Source organism: Odontesthes bonariensis, chromosome 16, assembly GCF_027942865.1.
Source record: "Odontesthes bonariensis isolate fOdoBon6 chromosome 16, fOdoBon6.hap1, whole genome shotgun sequence".
In the NCBI taxonomy this organism is placed as follows: Eukaryota; Metazoa; Chordata; class Actinopteri; order Atheriniformes; family Atherinopsidae; genus Odontesthes; species Odontesthes bonariensis.
The window spans coordinates 13,865,468-13,883,923 of NC_134521.1; the positions used below are offsets into that span (position 1 = coordinate 13,865,468).

Genomic DNA, 18,456 nt, shown 5'->3' on the forward strand with positions numbered 1-18,456 from the left:
TGACTTGGTCTGGTACATTGTGTTCATGATTGAATAAACACATTGACACGCTTATCAGTTAATTGGACTTTGTGTCTTGTTATATTAAGCAAATATAAATCTGCTAATAAGCTAAACTAAAATAGTACACATTGTAAACATAGCTGCTGAACTACAACATGTTAACGTTGCATTGTCAGTATATTAGCATGAGTGTGTAATTCACACTGCTCGCAGCTGCTCTTGATTATATTAAATCACATTGCCATCAGCATTTTATCTGTTAAGTGGATATGCTCATGACACATGTCCTTTATGTCTCTGAGAACAGAGGCAGCGGGAGAGCAGGGGAGGAGACACAGGGAGGGGGAGTGAGAAATAAGTTTGTTCATATGCAGAATCAGGGAATCAGAGAACACTGCCGGTCTGGAAGGAAGGACAGGATCTGATGGCTACATGAGGAGAACCATGTGAGGTGAGTCTACAAACTCTTTTCCTATGGCAACCTTTGACTAAAATCCTATGTGGATAAATAAGACTGTTGTAAATAAACACTTACTGCATCACACTAAAACTCACACTGTCAAAGAAGAAGCTTCTTTCAAAAAATTAAATTTGGTGCTTTTGCGAAGACATGTACAGACAAGCAATGTATAAATGGATACATGTGTTGCTTGAGTCATGTCTCTTTCTTTGGTTACTCATTCACCGCCTGTACATTGGTGGGTGTCTTAGTCTTGGTTAAGCAATAGCAACATATAGGTCATAAACCGTCTACTTTGTTTGCTTTAACATTTTGAAATGTATTATTTGTTATCAGTTTTATTTAAGATTTAAGACTAATGTTACATGATGACAAATATGATCATTTCTGTTTGAAGGTAATTACTTTTTCTTTTTTGTACGTCCTCAGAATTCTTTTATTCTGACTCAAATGTTTCATCAGTATTTAAACCTAATATTTATTGCTCTTCTTTTACATTGATAGTGTTTTTTATAATAAACATAGCAGCAGGGTAATTCAAAATGCCAAATACCTTAAAAGGGTTGGTCCACTCATCAGAACCAGCATTAAAGTTCTAATCTCTAAAAGTGGCCAGATGTTTTTTTGTGAAATCAACATCACTTTAACTAACTGAGGCAAAACACTAATCTTCTGGACCATTTTCATATAATTCTTTCTTCCATGTCACATTCGGTGCTGCTCCTTTTTGAACTCTTAACGTGTTAAATTATTCATTTGTAATGTTTGCCTGCCTTCTGCTGTTTATGGTCTGGATGTGTTCCACATAACTATCTCTCCTTACCTCACATACCTACTTAATAATGGAGGGTATTTTCAAACTCAGGTTCTTTTACCATTGTGTGCACATATGTTGTTAAACTGAGACATGATACCATTTCATTACAGGTGATAGAAGGCTTTGTTTAGTAAAGCAGATCAATGGCTGACTGTTTTTTGTTGCTTTTATTCAGCAAGTCAAGCAGTACAATAATCTTGTGTTGTTTATGGCCTAAAGAGACAGTAATACATGTTTTTGGTGACATGTAGTAAGTAGTCAAATAAATAGTGTTATAAAAGCATTTAGCCTATGAAGACGCTTAGCCGACAGAGCTATGATTTAACTTTAACTACATAGATACAAATACACTACACAATAGCTACAGCCTTTCACATTACAGGATCATTTTTAAGCTCTTTAATGTTTTCTTCCTCTAATTAAACTCTGAATTGTCACAAGATTATGATATATATGCATATATATATATATATATATATATATATATGAGAGATTTTCCTGTAGGTTGGTACAAAGTGTGGGGAGCTAGGAATTTAATTATAAAGTGAACTGTTAAATGATCTCAGGTCCTGCATTATACTTTAGTATCGTGTTTCATCTGTTCCTTAATCCATTGTGGAAAGTCAGCAAGAGGACAAAGTTAAAGTAGTGACAAATATAATTTCCTTTATCAGGGTTTTATATTATTTCTTTTTTATTCTTTATGGCTTAGAACCAGTAAATCCTGCTCTTAAGGCATTAAAAGACAATGTACAGAGACACAGCACGGTTCAAACTCTGTCAGTGCTGAACAAACAGAGTCGCTATAGAAACAAGAAGTGTTTATAAAGCTTTTAACATTTTCAAAAACCTTGGGTTGAGTGGACAATTACAATTTCACATCAACTAACTTGTAGTAACGGAGAAAAAAGTCCAAATCCTCATTTGAGATGATGAGCTTACAGGGGAGAAAATGTATCATACAAATACGTAATTAATATAATTTCTTTGTGCTGCAAAATATTTCATGTGAAGCAACATGGCAAAGACCATAATTGACAATTATGCAATGTATGTTTGCACTTACAACAGCAAGTTTTTAACCTAGAATAAAGTCATAATTGGAATAAATAGTAATTGAATTAAGCTGTGTGGAGAATGCCTGCAGGTTTTTGTGCTTATCCAAAGCCTTCATTATATCTACATTATATCCTTCAAAAGACAGGGCATAGCCCTCTATGGTTTCCCCACCACCCAAAAAGTGTGTTCTTCAAACTGAAATGGGATTGTTGAACTGAACCGTCCCTTTGAAGACTGAGTAACATGTTGTATATCACCTGAGATTAAATGTCTGGGTGAAAAGTTTGTTCTACCTCTTCAATTTAGAGCAGAAAAGGTATCTTGAATACTGAGGGGTACATGCTGCAAATACTATTTGTAGTTGTAACTTAAACGGCTGATCTTTGTATTTCTTCACAAAAAAAACTAAATGACTTGGATCAAAGGTTTTCCATAAAAATCATTTATCTATGGTACCCTGTCAATGAGCCAGTGTTCTGAAAAAAAATAACATAAATATTATCACTCTGTATCCGTAGTTCTTATCTTCATCGCTGTCATTCCATGCTAATTGTCTTATTTGTTATTACAAAGTGAACCATATTTTACTCCCTAAGCGGAACAGGAAGCCCTGCCAAAAATCTAAAGATAAAGTAGATCCTTGGTGATCCATTGCTTCCTTTGGATAGTCCTGCTTTACAGCTACTGAAAACTGGACACACTGTACACACACTAAAAAATAAACACAAGTGAGATTGTCATGTGAAACATGGGCCATAAAGCTGGAGTTTTTCATAACTTATGTTTACACCATACTTAATGTATATAGCTTTTGCGGCTGTGTTTTTATGGTGTTGCAGATAAGTTAGTTAAGGCCCAGTCCAGGTTTGTCACCACTTTATGTCTTCAAATACTCCTCTGCCAATGGGAGGTCTGAGCCTCTGCACTGTATAGAGCTAATATTTCACTACTTCGTTCATATCAGATAATACAGATTTAATTATGTTTTTGCTTCTTTCAAATTTGAAGTTGATTCAGGGGAAATAAAGCAAATGAATTGACAAAATAAAACTGGTGTTAACATATGTTTTAAGCCACAGGTGTGTACATCCTGTGCAAATAGTGCATAAAAAGACCACAGTATAGAAATAGTAGATATGTCAGAGCATTGGATGGTATTAACATGATCATTTTTAGACAATGTAGTGTCAAATACAACAGCAACAACACAATCAAAGTCACTATCAACTTTGTTGTTTCTCAGAATCATTAAATCTTATTGGCCACAGTGCTTGAAAGACAACATTAACTGTGTTTCTTACGAAGTCCCTATTTTCTGTTTCTGCATTCAAAGAGAGAACACTCTCATGATTGATGGTGAGGCGACACAAGTTGACCTCATCAAATTGAATTAGCTGTTCCTGGAAAATTGGTTTAGCTTGTTTTTTATTATGTGTGATACACTGTGCATAAGTTCCATTCATCAGTAGGCTATTAGCTCTTCCTTACTGCAAGACAGGACAGCTGAGGCTCTGAAAGAGCACATCAAAGGAAAAACACAGGTCTATTTTTGTTATAAGTTTTTATTTTTTGTGTTTGGTATTCAGCTCTTGCATGGTTAAAGAGGCGAAACACTGATTACATTTTATTGACATATACATGGTGTCTTTAACATTCAAGATGCAACCAAAAGGGGAAAAAAGAAAATAAACCCCTTAAGTGCATTTTTAGCAGTGGGATGTTTTTCTTTTGTCAGATTATTCTAAAAAGGTTAGAGTTATGGATCACTCCTTGAACAGAAGTATTCATGATCGCTTTTGAAAACTTGTCTTTTGACCTTGCGTGTGATAAACAAATATAGTGCAGCCCACACTTTCTCTCCCTAGTAAATATACCTGTCTTTAGGGACCAGCTATCTAACTTTAGCATATATCTTATGCAGACACATTCATTAGCTCTTGATATCTCTCTTTTGGATCATCAAAGTTTATTACTGCTTGACCTGTTATACCTAAACATCTTCAGGAAGATTTACTTAATATACAACCACTTTAACCACTGAAAAGACAGGCCTATTCTGTTGTGCCACTCAACAGGGTGGCTGATCAGGGAAAACATTACAACAGATAACCGTAGAATGCTAATATAACTTGTGGATGGACAGCAACTTTATGGAGTTTAGTGGCGTATGTACATATGAGAGTCGGATACATTGTACAGTATATGTGATGCTGTCGTTTACCAAATTATGAATTAAGTATGATTCTCTTGAGTGTTTCTCTCCCTTCAGTGCCCCATGTTACCTGTACAAGTTAGATTGTGTTCTGGTGCATTTTGACATGGGTCTATACTCACTTTATTGGGAATACAAAAAACATCCAATGCAATGCATCGATTCCGCCTCAATTATACTTTAATATAACTTCTATGTTCTCAGTTTCTGTAATTATTTTCAAAAAGGTGATAATTGTGCTTCACATTTGAGAATGTGCTCATAGTTGATAGTGGTGGCGCACTGATATAGGATTCAAATACTACTGTATGAACCCACGAAATGTACCTTCATAGAAGTGCTTAAATAGAAGGCCACTTTACCTATATTTGGTTAAGCAAGTAATCTGACTTCTATTCAAAAACTCAGCATGAAAGCAATGTTGTCTTTTGTTATGACTACTGTAGATTTGTTCTGAATTTTTACCTCCCCTGTTGGCTAAAACCGGTTTTAAAACTGCAGCAAAACAATGATTGGTCGGTGGGCAGTTTAGAATGGTTGGATTGTGTAGAGTAGCATAGTGACGAGAAAAAAAAGAGCATAACAAAAGATGGACACCGACTACATGCCAGCCCAGTACTTGAAAATCATTTAGCGCAGTTGTTGATATCTTAATTGAGAAATAGGAGTTTATTCTTAGATAACCATGCCTTTTTTTAATATATGAGCTGCATCCTATTGTTGAATATTTGATTAATCATTTGTTGTACTGACTTATGCGACTGTTTCTTCACTGCATAAACATTGCTGCTGAATATAAAACAATACGGTAAGATTCTCACTGAGAACTGGGATTAAGACTAATGGCATTTAATCCAATGCCATATGGATTAAATGCCTTTACTTTTGAAGTAATCAAATAATGATCTGACATGTGATTTTTTTAAGTAATCACTGTTGTTCTTTTTTCTCCAGTAGCGTGTTTACTTCATGGGGAAAAACGATGTGGAAAAAATTACCCTCAGTGAGCTGCCTCTCAACCTGATATCCTTTCCACATGGATGCCAGGAGAAGTATTATCTGATGGCAAATTGAACTGGTGGTGGCAGAGAATACTTTGCCAAGTGGATGAGTAGTTTCAAATATTTCCTACTGAGATACCAACATCAGCCGTGACCCAGAGGTTGAAGGAATTATGACTTCCACAGTTGTCAGTTGGCTTTTCCTCGTGTCTATTATCATTCTGACCATCGGTGGTAATGTGATGGTGTGCTTGGCTGTAGGACTCAGTCGACGACTATGGAGAATTACTAACTGCTTTGTGGTGTCACTAGCAGTGGCAGATCTCCTGCTCGGCCTGCTGGTGCTGCCCTTGTCTGCCTTTGTGGAGCTACATGGTCGAAAATGGCCTTTTGGAGGAATCCTATGTAATATCTACATCTCGCTGGATGTCATGCTTTGTACATGCTCTATTCTGACCCTCCTTGCAATCAGTGTGAACCGATACCTGGCCATTTCATCTCCCCTCAGCCACTCCCGGAGAGTTACCCCTCAAAGAGTTACACTGGCCATCGTCTCAATCTGGGTGTTGTCACTTGCCATTGCCTTTTTGCCCATTAACCTGGGCTGGAACACAGCAGATTACAGCGTGCAGCACTCAGACTGGAGGATGGGAGATGAAGACAAGGAGGGACGCTACTGCCAGTTTGAATGGAATAACAACTATGTTCTTATTTATGCCTTTTTCTCATTCTACATGCCTCTACTGCTTATGTGCGGGATGTATCTCTGCATTTTCAAAGTGGCGCGAGAACAGGTCAGTAATTTGTGTTGTGATTTTTGTAAAACATCTAAATCATAGGTCACTACTTCTAAAGGAACCCTGACTGATAAAACTTGTAGGACTTAGAATGCTCTAAGTTACACAAAAATACTTTATTAGAAACACAATAAGTACACTCCATTATTAATTTACATGCACATATAGCTGTTGGGTAATCTGACCACAATTAGTTATCCAAAGCTTAATTTAAGATCTCCCTCAGCAAAGTATACATTGGAGCATATTTATTTATGAAAGGAGATTATTTTTTCCCACAATTCCTTGCAGGTGCATCTTCCATGTTGACACTCGATTATTTTCATCCAGTCGTACTAGTTGTAACTTGTGTGGATAAATATGAGGACAGAAGGGTGAGCGTAAGGAGCCTATTACAACACTATATTACACGTAATAATACAGTCATATTATACATCATCTATAATATATGGTAACCCCATCGTGTAACAATGTGGTAACAATGTAATAGATGAAGTATCTAAAGCACTTCTTGTTGAATATTCTTTAAACACTTGTAGTTTCAGTGCTGCAGAATTGTAAATGCAGCAAGGTTAACTTTTCCTAGGTCCTTATGAATTTGTCCCACCACTTATCCTCAAACCCATGATGTTTTCCATGGTAAATAAAAAGATAAAAAGAGATATTTTTTACCGGACTCTTGGCCTTTCCAGTCACCATCTGTAGTGCATTGCAACATAAACATCAATAGATTTTCTCTAATGATATTAAAACAACGCCACTTTGAGTCTTTTAAAGATCACATTTATATAGCCATTGAATGTTCACTTAGTATACCATACGAGTCATATAGTCAGGGTTCTTTTTAAGGCTTGCCTTCTTTTTTGTTTGTTGTTCTTGAAATTAAGAGAACATATGACCTTATATTAGTGATCTGCATTTTAGTGAAGACAAGTATTTCAAGGAATATTTTAATATGATTCATCCAAAGTCAAATTTGTCTTGTAAGATTAATGCTAGTACTATCAACCCAGTGACTGAGCTCAGTCCTAAGATCTAATTTCCTGTGTCCTCTGGTTCTCTATCCCTGTCCTAACCAATCTTTTCAGGTGCGGCGTATTCGTGCCACCACCCCATCATTTGCCCGCTCAGCAACTGCAGCCATAGCACGGGAGCACAAAGCTACAGTGACCCTGGCAGCTGTGCTGGGGGCTTTTGTCATCTGTTGGTTCCCCTACTTCACTTTCTTCACGTGCAAGGGCATAAGGGAAAAGACAAACCCCCCTAATATACTACATTCAGTTGTCCTGTGGCTTGGCTATTTCAACTCAACCCTTAATCCCATTCTGTATCCAGCATTCAACAGGGATTTCCGCCAAGCCTATGGAGAGCTGCTTCGCTGCAGAGCCCCATCATTCAGAAAACTGCAGGTTACATGTGTGCCTTTACACAAACGATTGGCCTTCTTTAATGGATTCAGGGTCCCCCAACAGTCTCACATGGAAAAAGTTAAAATTGAAATTGAGGAGAAGAACCTCACTCTACATAAGAATGGCATCCCTGATGAGCAAAGCTGAAAATGCTGTGGATACTGTTTCACTGATGGACTGTTGATACAAATATTGTAATGACAAACTTGCTAAACCACCCGCAGCACCAGATTAGCAGATAAGTTATATTCTCAGTGAGTAGTGCCAAAGGTCATACAGTTTAAGGCAAAAACACAATGAATGTTACGGGAATGTTTTGGTAAGGTACTGGATACAACAAAATACAAAATCCACAGTTCTAGTGCTTTAATGAAAGTGCACGTCATCTCCTTGATTGCTTCAAATATCAAACTGAAGTTTGCAGTATTGAAACGTGTTTGTTACAGTTAAGAGTTAAAAGTTGTGGAGCTGAGTGGAATGAATTGATAACTCCGTAAATGTTTCAACAAAATGCACAGAGACAAAGGTGGTTAAAAGTTTGCAGAGTGTTTATTTTCCCTCCTTTCGGCCCTGCCAGTGACAGTGAATAAGTGACCAGAAAGTTGATTTCATGTGCAGAACATGTTTATCGTTGGAATGACCTGAAGTTGGATGACCTAAAGGAATTCCTTGACATTTTAACAAATTAAGTGTAACTGAACAAGACGTACTTTCAAAAAGGACATTTGAAAGTAATGACTGACATTACTTTATGATGAAGACTGGTTGTAATGATAATCTTCTGGTTTTGTACTGAATATGCACTACAATACAAAGTAAAAATAATATTAGAGGGACAGTCTTAAGTGCAATGGAATGATCATTCAAATTGTATTACCTGTAATGTACTATATGTTATTGACACTGTTCTAATGTATAAGTGTGACATCAGTAGATTAATTATCCTGTTCATAGAGGTATATGGTAATGTGGAGAGCAGTTAGGCTTGTGGCAAAATGTAAAAAAAGATACAGAAATAAAGGACAGTGGTGGATGTTATAATGAGCAAAATGTTTCTCATAGTAGAAATGTATTGTATTAAAGGAACATATTTATTATAATTTTTTAAGTGCTTTCTAAGTCTTTTAACTTGTAATTAGTCAGTAACTCTTTCCATAGCAATATGCCTTTCAAACCTGTGCAACATTCTGATTGCCATTCTCTATTAGGGAGAGATTTTAACTAAAGGACATAATCTATTTAATAGATTTTCCCCGCTTCAGATTATACAGAAGGTATTTCCAAACTAAAACTGTGATATATTTAACTTTTAAACTAATTTCTTGTTTTGTTCAATGTTGAATGTCATAAATATATTTCACATACTGTAAATTGATTGAAAGTTAAACAAGATTTTGTTGTTTGAATCAGTGGTGGATGGGAGTGGTTTTTAAAGAACTGTCACTGACAATTAAAAATTGACACGGCAAGATAAATGTGGCTGGTGGAAGATTCATGTCAGTCTTGGAGCTGTTGCTGGCAGCTGAAGTTGAGAAAAGGAGTTAAATTTTGTTTTTGTCTTATAGATAAAAGAATGCTTCTTTTTAGCAGAGAAAGAAGCGTAAGTTACAACCTTATCTTTATTGTCTCTGCCTCATATAAGAAAACCTCAGTTAGCATCTCAGTCCTGTCTCAGACTAACATTTTTTCTCATCCAAAAATGTTTGGTAGGTCTTTGAAAATTACATGCCACAGTCTTGGAAGTTTGTAACTTTTCAAAATGTTCTCTGCTTTCTTGCAGACATAATATTATAATTGAATGTGGATTACGTTGCACATATACTGATTTCACACATACCCCACATTCAGATCCCTGTAAAATGTAAATCAGAAGAAAATACGAAAAAAAAAAAAACAGTGACATTAAATCCCACAACTGTAGGACAAGCCAAAGATTGCCAAAAGCAAAACTTGCCAAATTCTCTGGTGATTCTTTAACTGAGCTGTAAGGACTCTAACTATGGACAGAGGCAAACTGGTAAAGTCACTCAAGAAAAGTTATTAATCCCCTAAAATCTCATTTGTGTTCCTCAAAATTGTACATTTGAAACTTTTTGCAAAGAATCATGGTCCTAAAATGACCCATGGGAGGGACTATTCACATGGACTCTGCAGCTCCAGATACCAAGACTGAATACTTGAGTCCAGAACTTGAGGACAAGAAAGGTGCAGAGAGCAGACAATAAACTTGCCAGTTGATAGACATGTCTGCTCATAATTAGTTTAGTTATTAGTTTAGCTCAGTTGTTATTGGGTCACATTTACTGTCTGTAACACACATGAAAGCTTTAGCTCTAAACGTGGTTCTGCATCTACACTCCTTTGGAGGTTAACAAGCGCTCTTGTTGTAGCACTTTGCTGTCACTTAGGGGTAGTATCAGAAATATTTGGAGCAATCTGAGCTGTAGACTGCTCATCGTGGTGTTGCTGCTGTTGCTGGTCCTTTAGCTTTGTATTGCTTTGGAAAAAACCGAAGCCAAAATGGACAAAGATGTGGTTTGTGATCGAGTCACAGAATCCTGTTGCACAGGCTGGAAAACTGGGTTGGACTTTCTGGAGCGGTCCTTAACTGGTTCAGGTCCTACTTAGAAGGCCGGAGTTATTTTGTTACAATTGGCAGCTATGAATCTGAGCGAGTGGCCATGACTTGTGGAGTCCCCCAGGGGTCAATTCTTGGACCTCTTCTGTTTAACTTGTATATGCTCCCTTTGGGTCAGATATTGCAAAATTTTAACATCAATTATCACAGTTATGCAGACGATACACAACTGTATGTGTCTCTGTCACCGGACAACTGCAGCCCAGCAGACGTACTGTGAGGAAATAAACACCTGGATGAGAGAGAATTTTCTACAATTAAATGAAGACAAAACTGAGATCATCCTGTTTAGTAGCAAAGAGAAGAGGGTCAGCGTTGGTAAATATCTTGAGACTCGGGACCTTACAATCACTGACCAAGTTCGTAACCTCGGAGTGTTGATAGACTCAGATCTGACTTTCAGCAGCCACATCAAAGCTGTCACCAAGGCAGCTTTTTACCATCTCAGAAACATCAACAGAATTAAAGGTTTCCTCTCCCAAAAAGACCAGGAGAAACTCATCCATGCACTCATCTCCAGTAGACTCGATTACTGTAATGCTCTTTTAACTGGACTTCCCAAAAAGAGCATTAAACATCTGCAGCTCATCCAGAACGCTGCTGCTAGAGTTTTAACCCGGACTAAGAGATCTGAACACATCACACCAGTTTTAAAATCTTTACACTGGCTTCCAGTCAGTCACAGAATAGATTTTAAAAGCCTGCTGATGGTTTACAAATCCCAGAACGGTTTAGGCCCAAAATACATCTGTGATATGTTCAGAGAATATAAACCCAGCAGAGCTCTTAGATCCAAGGACTCAGGTCAGCTGGTCCAGTACAGAGTCCAGACTAAACATGGAGAAGCAGCATTTAGCTGTTATGCTGCAAACAAGTGGAACAAACTGCCAGTGGAGATTAAACTTTCACCAAATGGAGACATTTTTAAATCCAGGTTAAAAACAATTCTGTTCTCATGTGTCTATGCATGAAATCTGCACGGTATCTTTGAATTTATCTGGACTGTTGCTCGTTTTTAAATTCATTTAAATTATTTTAATTGTTTCTCTTTATATTCTTTTATGTATTTTTAATGCTTCTTCCACTCCCTGCTGCAATGCTTTTATTTTATGTAAAGCACTTTGAATTGTTTTGTACATAAAATGTGCAATACAAATAAATTTGATTTGATTTTGATTTGAGTGAAACTGTGTTAAAACAATAAATATTGTATAGCGCTGTAATATGTGTTCGTGCTTTTCACCTGTAGTTCTTTGATTTATTTATTTTTTATTTGTTTTGGAACTTTGTCGTGACACCCCCAACGGTCACTCACATATTGCAACTTTCGTATGCGTAACATTAATTTCTGAGGATGTGCACAAAACACCAAACATACGCAGGAAGTGCGAAGCAGCCATGATAAACACTCGTACCAGCAGTTAACAGCAGTTGTATTTGAAGCTTATTGCTGACTGGAACCCATGTGCAAACAAAATGGGCCCTCATAATCACAGTCATAAACAGTGCGAGTCAAGCCTTTTGTCTTCAAAAGGAGGGCAAAACACACCAAGTAGCTTTACCTCCAGGCTTCTACTATCATGGTCACCTAGCTTAGGCTGACTTCTCCACGCTAGTTCCTGACTTCATAGTGTTAGATTCGGTTCTTTTAGTTGGAAGCTCAAGAACGGACCGGAGTAATTCAAGTGAAAATTAAGTCTTTATTTGTAGTCACACGTCAAAGCATATCAGCGCTGGGCTCAGTGGGAAAGAATCCCCGCAGGAAGTCTGTCAGACTGCGCCTCGATTTCCGGGTATCATTTGTATTTATAGCCTCATAGGTTGGACTCACACTCGACCGAGTATGATTGGACATGAGTAGGTTCAACATGCTTCGTCATATTCTCTGGATCAGCCCAAAACAATGTATGTGTGTGTGAATCTGCCCTTGCTTTCCCAATTGTTTTGTCTTTCTACTCCTGGATCACTTTAGGTCATAATGGAAAAGTACTGAGACTTATTTCATTCATAATGTCTAAGAACAAAGCCAATTTTTACCATAGGTTCATCACAGCACACCCTGCAATTAGGTAAAGTAGGTTCGGTCAGGTCTGTGTTCGACATGGAACACGAAAACAGTCTTTGAGACCTTGGGTCCGTTTCACAAAGCAGGTTCAACCAACTCTGAGTCTATTCCTGATCTCTGAGTTGATCTTCTCTGAGATAGAAAACTCTGAGTTTTGGGTTCCAGAAACGCTGATTTGAGTGAGTTTAATCAACTCTGAGTAGGTTCACCTTGAGTTTTGCGTGTGCGCCACAACTTTAAAAAGCCAGCATCAATGGAGTCCCGATTCAACGAGTCACCATGGCAACGGGGAAGAGGAGGGGCTACGTTTTTCACCAACCTCGAATTGGAAATCTTAATGCGCTCATACGGCGAGTTTCAACACGTTTTTAGAAATAAGTGCACCACTGTTGCAGCAGCAAAAGTGTAAGTTTAAATGTAGTCCTTTGCAATCACAATAATATTACAGGGGAAACTGCTTGAATGGTAGCCCATTCATTTATTTCATTTAGGTGCAATCCCGCGGGGGAGAAGCGCACTTGGCAGCAGTTTAAGATGAAATATAAAAACATTGTTCAAACAGGTGAGACCTCGGCATGGCGGTACCTCATTTTGATCATGTTTTACACTGTAAAATAAATATTAAGTGGCTATTTGACTGTGCAGTTATTTTATTCCCAACACAATGCTGTTTTCACACACATAAACTATGTCTTCTCATCTATATCATGTTCTGTTAAATACTTATGCCTATTTAAACTAACACAGACTTCTACTGAGCCAACAGAAAGAAGGCAGATGCCCGTAAAACGGGTGGTGGCCAGCACTGCCACCTCTAACGGAAGGCCAGTGGCTTAGGGAATCCACCCCAAGAGACAAGTGTCTTTATAAAATATAATAGGCCTATATATATCTTTTTTAAGCCTATTCATACAAATATTTATTTGTCTTTTATGTCTTTTTTTTCTTTTGTCCCAACAAAATTCTGATGGTGCCGCTAAAAAAGATAATTGTCTGTAAATGCAAAAATCTATGCGCGGTCTGATGACCATCTCCGACGAATATTTAATTCTCCGCACAATAATGCTGCACCTTCATCCACGGGATCGTTGTCAAAAGGACATGCCATGTTCGTGAAAAAAGTCGCCTCCTACTGTTCCTAATGGACTAGAACAGGGGTGTCAAACTGATCCGGGAAAGGGCCGGTGTGGCTGCAGGTTTTTGTTTCAACCCTGCAGCAGCACAGCTGATTTGTTTCATTCAATCAACTGAACTGGTTAAGACCTTCAGTGCAGACAGTTCAGTTGATTGAATGAAACAAGTAAGCTGTGCTGCTGCAGGGTTGGAACAAAAACCTGCAGCCACACCGGCCCTTTCAAGGATCAGTTTGACACCCCTGGACTAGAAGTAGAAGAACTCGCTCTGCTGGCTGAATGAATGAGGAAATCAAATGTCGTGTGTGGCTGAAAGAGGGCGGAGACGGAGAGAAATTCGAGGTTTCTTGAGGAAAACCTGGTCCCGACCAGGTTAGGTTCAGAGAGTCTGTTACTACGGTAACTGACCGAGAGGTTAAGGTACCTCTCTTTGTGAAACAGGCTAGAGTTACCCCTCTTTCTCGGGGTTGAGTTACCTCCCTTTGTGAAACGGAAAACTCAGGGTTTCCCTCATTTCAGGGTTAATCAACTCAGAGTTTTCACTAAACCTGCTTCGTGAAACGGACTTCTTGTCTCTTTGTAAATGTCATCATCTTAACTTTTGGGAAAAAAATGTTTCGAAGAAGGAAAATAAAAATATAACGGGTGAACATGTATAAGAATTATTTTACAGGCCTGAAATTGTCCCTTTTCTTTACAACACACGGAAGAAAAGAAAAAATGAACTAGTTAAAAATGGAAAACCATATTTTCCAAATGATCCTGTAAAGGTTTTAAATAATTCATTGTGCCTCTAATTTACTGTCTCTGCAGCTTCAGCGAAAGGTAAATCACTTGAAATTCAATAACTTCATCCAGAACAGGCACATTAATCCCTGTCCTCTTTAAAAATCAGTGAGAAGCAACATTTGTCTGTGTCTGCAAGTTTCTCCGATGGCAAAAATAAAGTATTCTTTTTCAATGAAAAACAATATAGATCGATTTTATAAAAAAAAAAAAAAAAGGGTTAAAAATATTACATACAACAAATTACCTAACTTACTAATGTTGCAAAAAAAGTTGCATAGTGTGTGGACAATTTAAAGATGTGTGACAGTTCTGTGATCAATTCTGTCAGGTAGGGGTGGTGGGACACAGATGCGGACTCAGAGGATGTAGAAATAAACAGGGTTTTATTTCACACAAAAACAAATTTAATCTCATTCCTTATCTCAGTCAGCGGTCGCCACAATTGGAAACCAATATTTATTCCACTGCCTAGAACATATTGTTAAAACATTTAACTATACCCACTATCATTATTGAAACATTTGTGATCATTAATTGAAATCATTTTAGATAACTGATGATTTTAGATGAACCACTAGATAATTTAGTTTCCCACAGACTACACATAAAGTACATCACCATATAAATATAAATACACATTAGAGAGTACCATGATGTTCCTTTATTGAACAAGGATGAAGCAAAGCAAGTAAACCATCAGCTCCTTTCAAAACTGAAGTCACACAGTGCTCTACAAGACAAAAAGCACAGAATCAAAGCATGCAGTTTGAGACAAACCGTTTGTAAAAATGGGCTATACAAATAAAATTGCCTTGCCTATACAGCACAAAAACCTAACAAAAATTCCTCTGCCATTGCAGGCCCAACTTAAAGCAACATGTATATTAATTACAATAATTTAACACATATTGGTCTCTGACCAGCTGACCACAGTCGTCATCCGGGAAGATGGCAGGATTGTCCCAGTCTATGAGAGCTGGCACTCTGGGGGCCCTCTCCTTTCTCAGGCAGGCCACATTGTGGAGGACAGCACAGGCCACAATGATATCACATGCCCTGTCTGGGCTGACTCTCAGGTGGTTCAGACACTGAAAGCGTGCCTTCAGTAGGCCAAATGTCATTTCGATCCAGGCCCTTGTTCTGGCATGGGCATGGTTGTATGCCAGTTGTGCCTCCAGAGGGTCTGCAAATGGAGTGAGCAGAAAAGGCTGGCAGGCATACCCTCTGTCACCCAGCAATACACCCAGGAATTCACCTGTGAATACAAAATGTTACCATCACAACCTCATAAGTAGTGACAGTCTTAACACAGCCATGATGTTAAAAGTGGTTATCAATAGAGGTTCTGTGGCTCACCTTGTGATAGGCGCCGATAGATCTCTGAGTTCCGAAACACTCAGGAGTCGTGGACCGAGCCGGGCCACTTTGCCACAACATTACTGATCAAATAGTCAGCATTGCAGACCATCTGAAATGATAAGATGTTAAACCAATTAATGCACATCACAGGCAATGTACAGTGTTCATTAATTAACTTTATCAAAAGTCATGTTCACCTGTACATTGATGCTGTGGAAGTTTTTCCTGTTCACAAAATCCCCCTCATGGCCACCTGAGGGGGATTTTATTTTGATGTGTGTGCAGTCCACTGCACCAATGACATTGGGGAAACCTGTAATACGATGCAATGAGTATCTTACTCTGAATGTTAACATTGTAACTGTAATTTAAAAAAAAAAAATAAATTCTTACCTGCAATCCTATAGAACTCCTCCTTGATGTCACAGAGTCTTCTATGCCCAGGGAAGGAGATGAAGATGCTTGCAAGTCCTTTAATTGCGTTTTTTTTTTTTCACTGCTAAAACAGTACAGGCAATGTGTGGGCAGGCACATTCTTAATAAAAAGTTGCTGCCATGTCCATTTTGGTTGCTTGCTTGCGCTTGACTCAGAGCGCGGATCTCGAAAACACATGAGAAGCTATACAGAATCAAACGCGGCGGACAGCACAGCTTTATGCCAATTACGCACACAGGCTCCACACGCATCGCGTCTGCAATCATAACTCATTAGGGGAAATCACATTTTGCCAATATTTTAGAGACCCCTCAACATTTCCCAAATCATGTTTTCGGGGGAGTCTCGTGTCAGTTTCAGGGGGTCTCGGATCCCCCGAGTCCCCCGTAGTTCGAACACTGCCTAATTGTGATAATTTCAGTGGAGAGGTGAGTGTGTATTTGTGCACTACTTACGCATTCAGGCGGTCAGCAATGGTTTGCCACGCTTGCTCCCTTTGTTTTTTTAACTGTGGCAGTATTTCCTTTTTGTTTTACTTTCTCCGTCACCTCTTCATATGCTTCCATTAATAATTATTGCTCCGCTGGGGAGAAATACGCCGTCCTTATTGCCATGGTGAATCAGTGAATCTATGATCGATCGTGGGGTCTATTTAAGAAAGCCGTGTGCAGCACTTATCCAGGATCGCTTTCACCTGGCTTAATTAATCCGTGTCTGCTCATCCTGGATTGGCCTTTGTGCAACCAACTAAGCCTGGGCGCCCATGTTTTGGATTCCTTGAACCTGGCTAAGTAACTCATCCTGGACGTCTAAATCCTACTTTTGTGCAACGGGCCACTGGAAACTAAATACTGACTGAGTGATAGGTGAGTGAGTGCAGCTGAGGGGAAAAACAGGTGAAGTGAATGAAGGTGATGGCAAAGCAACAGAAACTATGGGGAAAACATGGCTAAACTAAATACCGGACCTGGACTAGAAATCTAAGGCATGAGGGAAAACTAAAACATGGCAAAACTAAAAACTAAACATGGACTTAAAGTGATACTCCGGAGTAGATTCAACCTGGGGTCATTTGAACCATGATATCCAGCCAAGTAGCCCACCCGCAGTTTTTTCGATATTGGCTGAACATCAGCTGAGTTACTGAGTTATCCCGAATAGCTTCGTACAAGGGTTAATGGATCCTGGTCCGTATCTCCAAAATTACCACACTAAAATCACATGCCATGACACCAAACTTCTACAGTAGTACAAATATGGTCTGTACTCACCAAACGATGCATTTGGAAGTTTGAAAATAGTCCAGGAGTTTATTATTATCAACACAAGCCTGATAGCTTCTCTGCAGCTAAAGCTGCGTCGACGTCACTTCAGGGAGCTGGGAGCTTCAAAGTAAGATGAGGGTTGATCTACTACTGTAGACAAAGTATATGCTATATTCTACATGTTTTTTATGAATTTTTATGTTGTAGAGTTGTGAAATTATTTTATCAACGGAGAAATTGAGCAGCCTTGCTTTGTTGTCTACAGTAGTAGATCAACCCTCATCTTACTTTGAAGCTCCCAGCTCCCTGAAGTGACGTCGACGCAGCTTTAGCTGCAGAGAAGCTATCAGGCTTGTGTTGATGATAATAATAAACTCCTGGACTATTTTCAAACTTCCAAATGCATCGTTTGGTGAGTACAGACCATATTTGTACTACTGTAGAAGTTTGGTGTCATGGCATGTGATTTTAGTGTGGTAATTTTGGAGATACGGACCAGGATCCATTAACCCTTGTACGAAGCTATTCGGGATAACTCAGTAACTCAGCTGATGTTCAGCCAATATCGAAAAAGCTGCGGGTGGGCTACTTGGCTGGATGTCACGGTTTAAATGACCCCAGGTTGAATCTACTCCGGAGTATCACTTTAAAAACAAAACATGGACTTAAAAACAAAGACATGATTAACACATAAAACACAAACTAAAAACATGGGGAGAAATCCCACGGGCGTGACAAATTCATTCATAATGGCAAGCGTTGTTAGGCTAAATACATTCCAAATGCAACTTTATCAGCATAAGTTCAGTGCTTGTGTCAATGCTTGATATTAAATCGTGGGCTGAATAACCTGGTCAAGAGGAAGAAAGCAGAAACAAAAAAGGATCTTACTATCAGAATTCCAAGATAATGAAGCATGACATCTCAGTACTTGTTGAAATCCTCAATGAGACCAAAATGTGCTTTTTAATAATGTTTAATCTTAGTTCAGAGACTTACACATCCACATTAGT

The 18,456-nt window shown here is 38.5% G+C and overlaps 1 protein-coding gene and 1 long non-coding RNA gene across 2 annotated transcripts; one reads left to right on the forward strand and one right to left on the reverse strand.

Annotated features, from left to right (window-relative positions):
• The first annotated feature begins 407 nt into the window (after positions 1–407).
• On the forward strand, positions 408–11,490 carry hrh2b (histamine receptor H2b). The gene is made up of 3 exons (XM_075487187.1): positions 408–454; positions 5,506–6,346; positions 7,438–11,490. The coding sequence occupies exons 2-3, from the start codon at positions 5,726–5,728 to the stop codon at positions 7,903–7,905; spliced, it is 1,089 nt and encodes a 362-aa protein (XP_075343302.1). The 5' UTR covers positions 408–454; positions 5,506–5,725; the 3' UTR covers positions 7,906–11,490.
• A 4,261-nt stretch (positions 11,491–15,751) lies between these two features.
• LOC142401724 (uncharacterized) lies at positions 15,752–16,368 on the reverse strand. The gene is made up of 3 exons (XR_012773190.1): positions 16,136–16,368; positions 15,940–16,055; positions 15,752–15,851 (listed from the first exon to the last, which is right to left on the reverse strand). It is a non-coding gene; the product is annotated as an uncharacterized LOC142401724 (long non-coding RNA).
• Positions 16,369–18,456: the final 2,088 nt, after the last annotated feature.

Coding starts and splice junctions, on each gene's coding strand:
- hrh2b (XM_075487187.1), top strand. CDS start 5,726: ATGACTTCCACAGTTGTCAGTTGGCTTTTCCTCGTGTCTATTATCATT. Junction 6,347..7,437: donor TCAAAGTGGCGCGAGAACAG/GTCAGTAATTTG, acceptor CAATCTTTTCAG/GTGCGGCGTATTCGTGCCAC.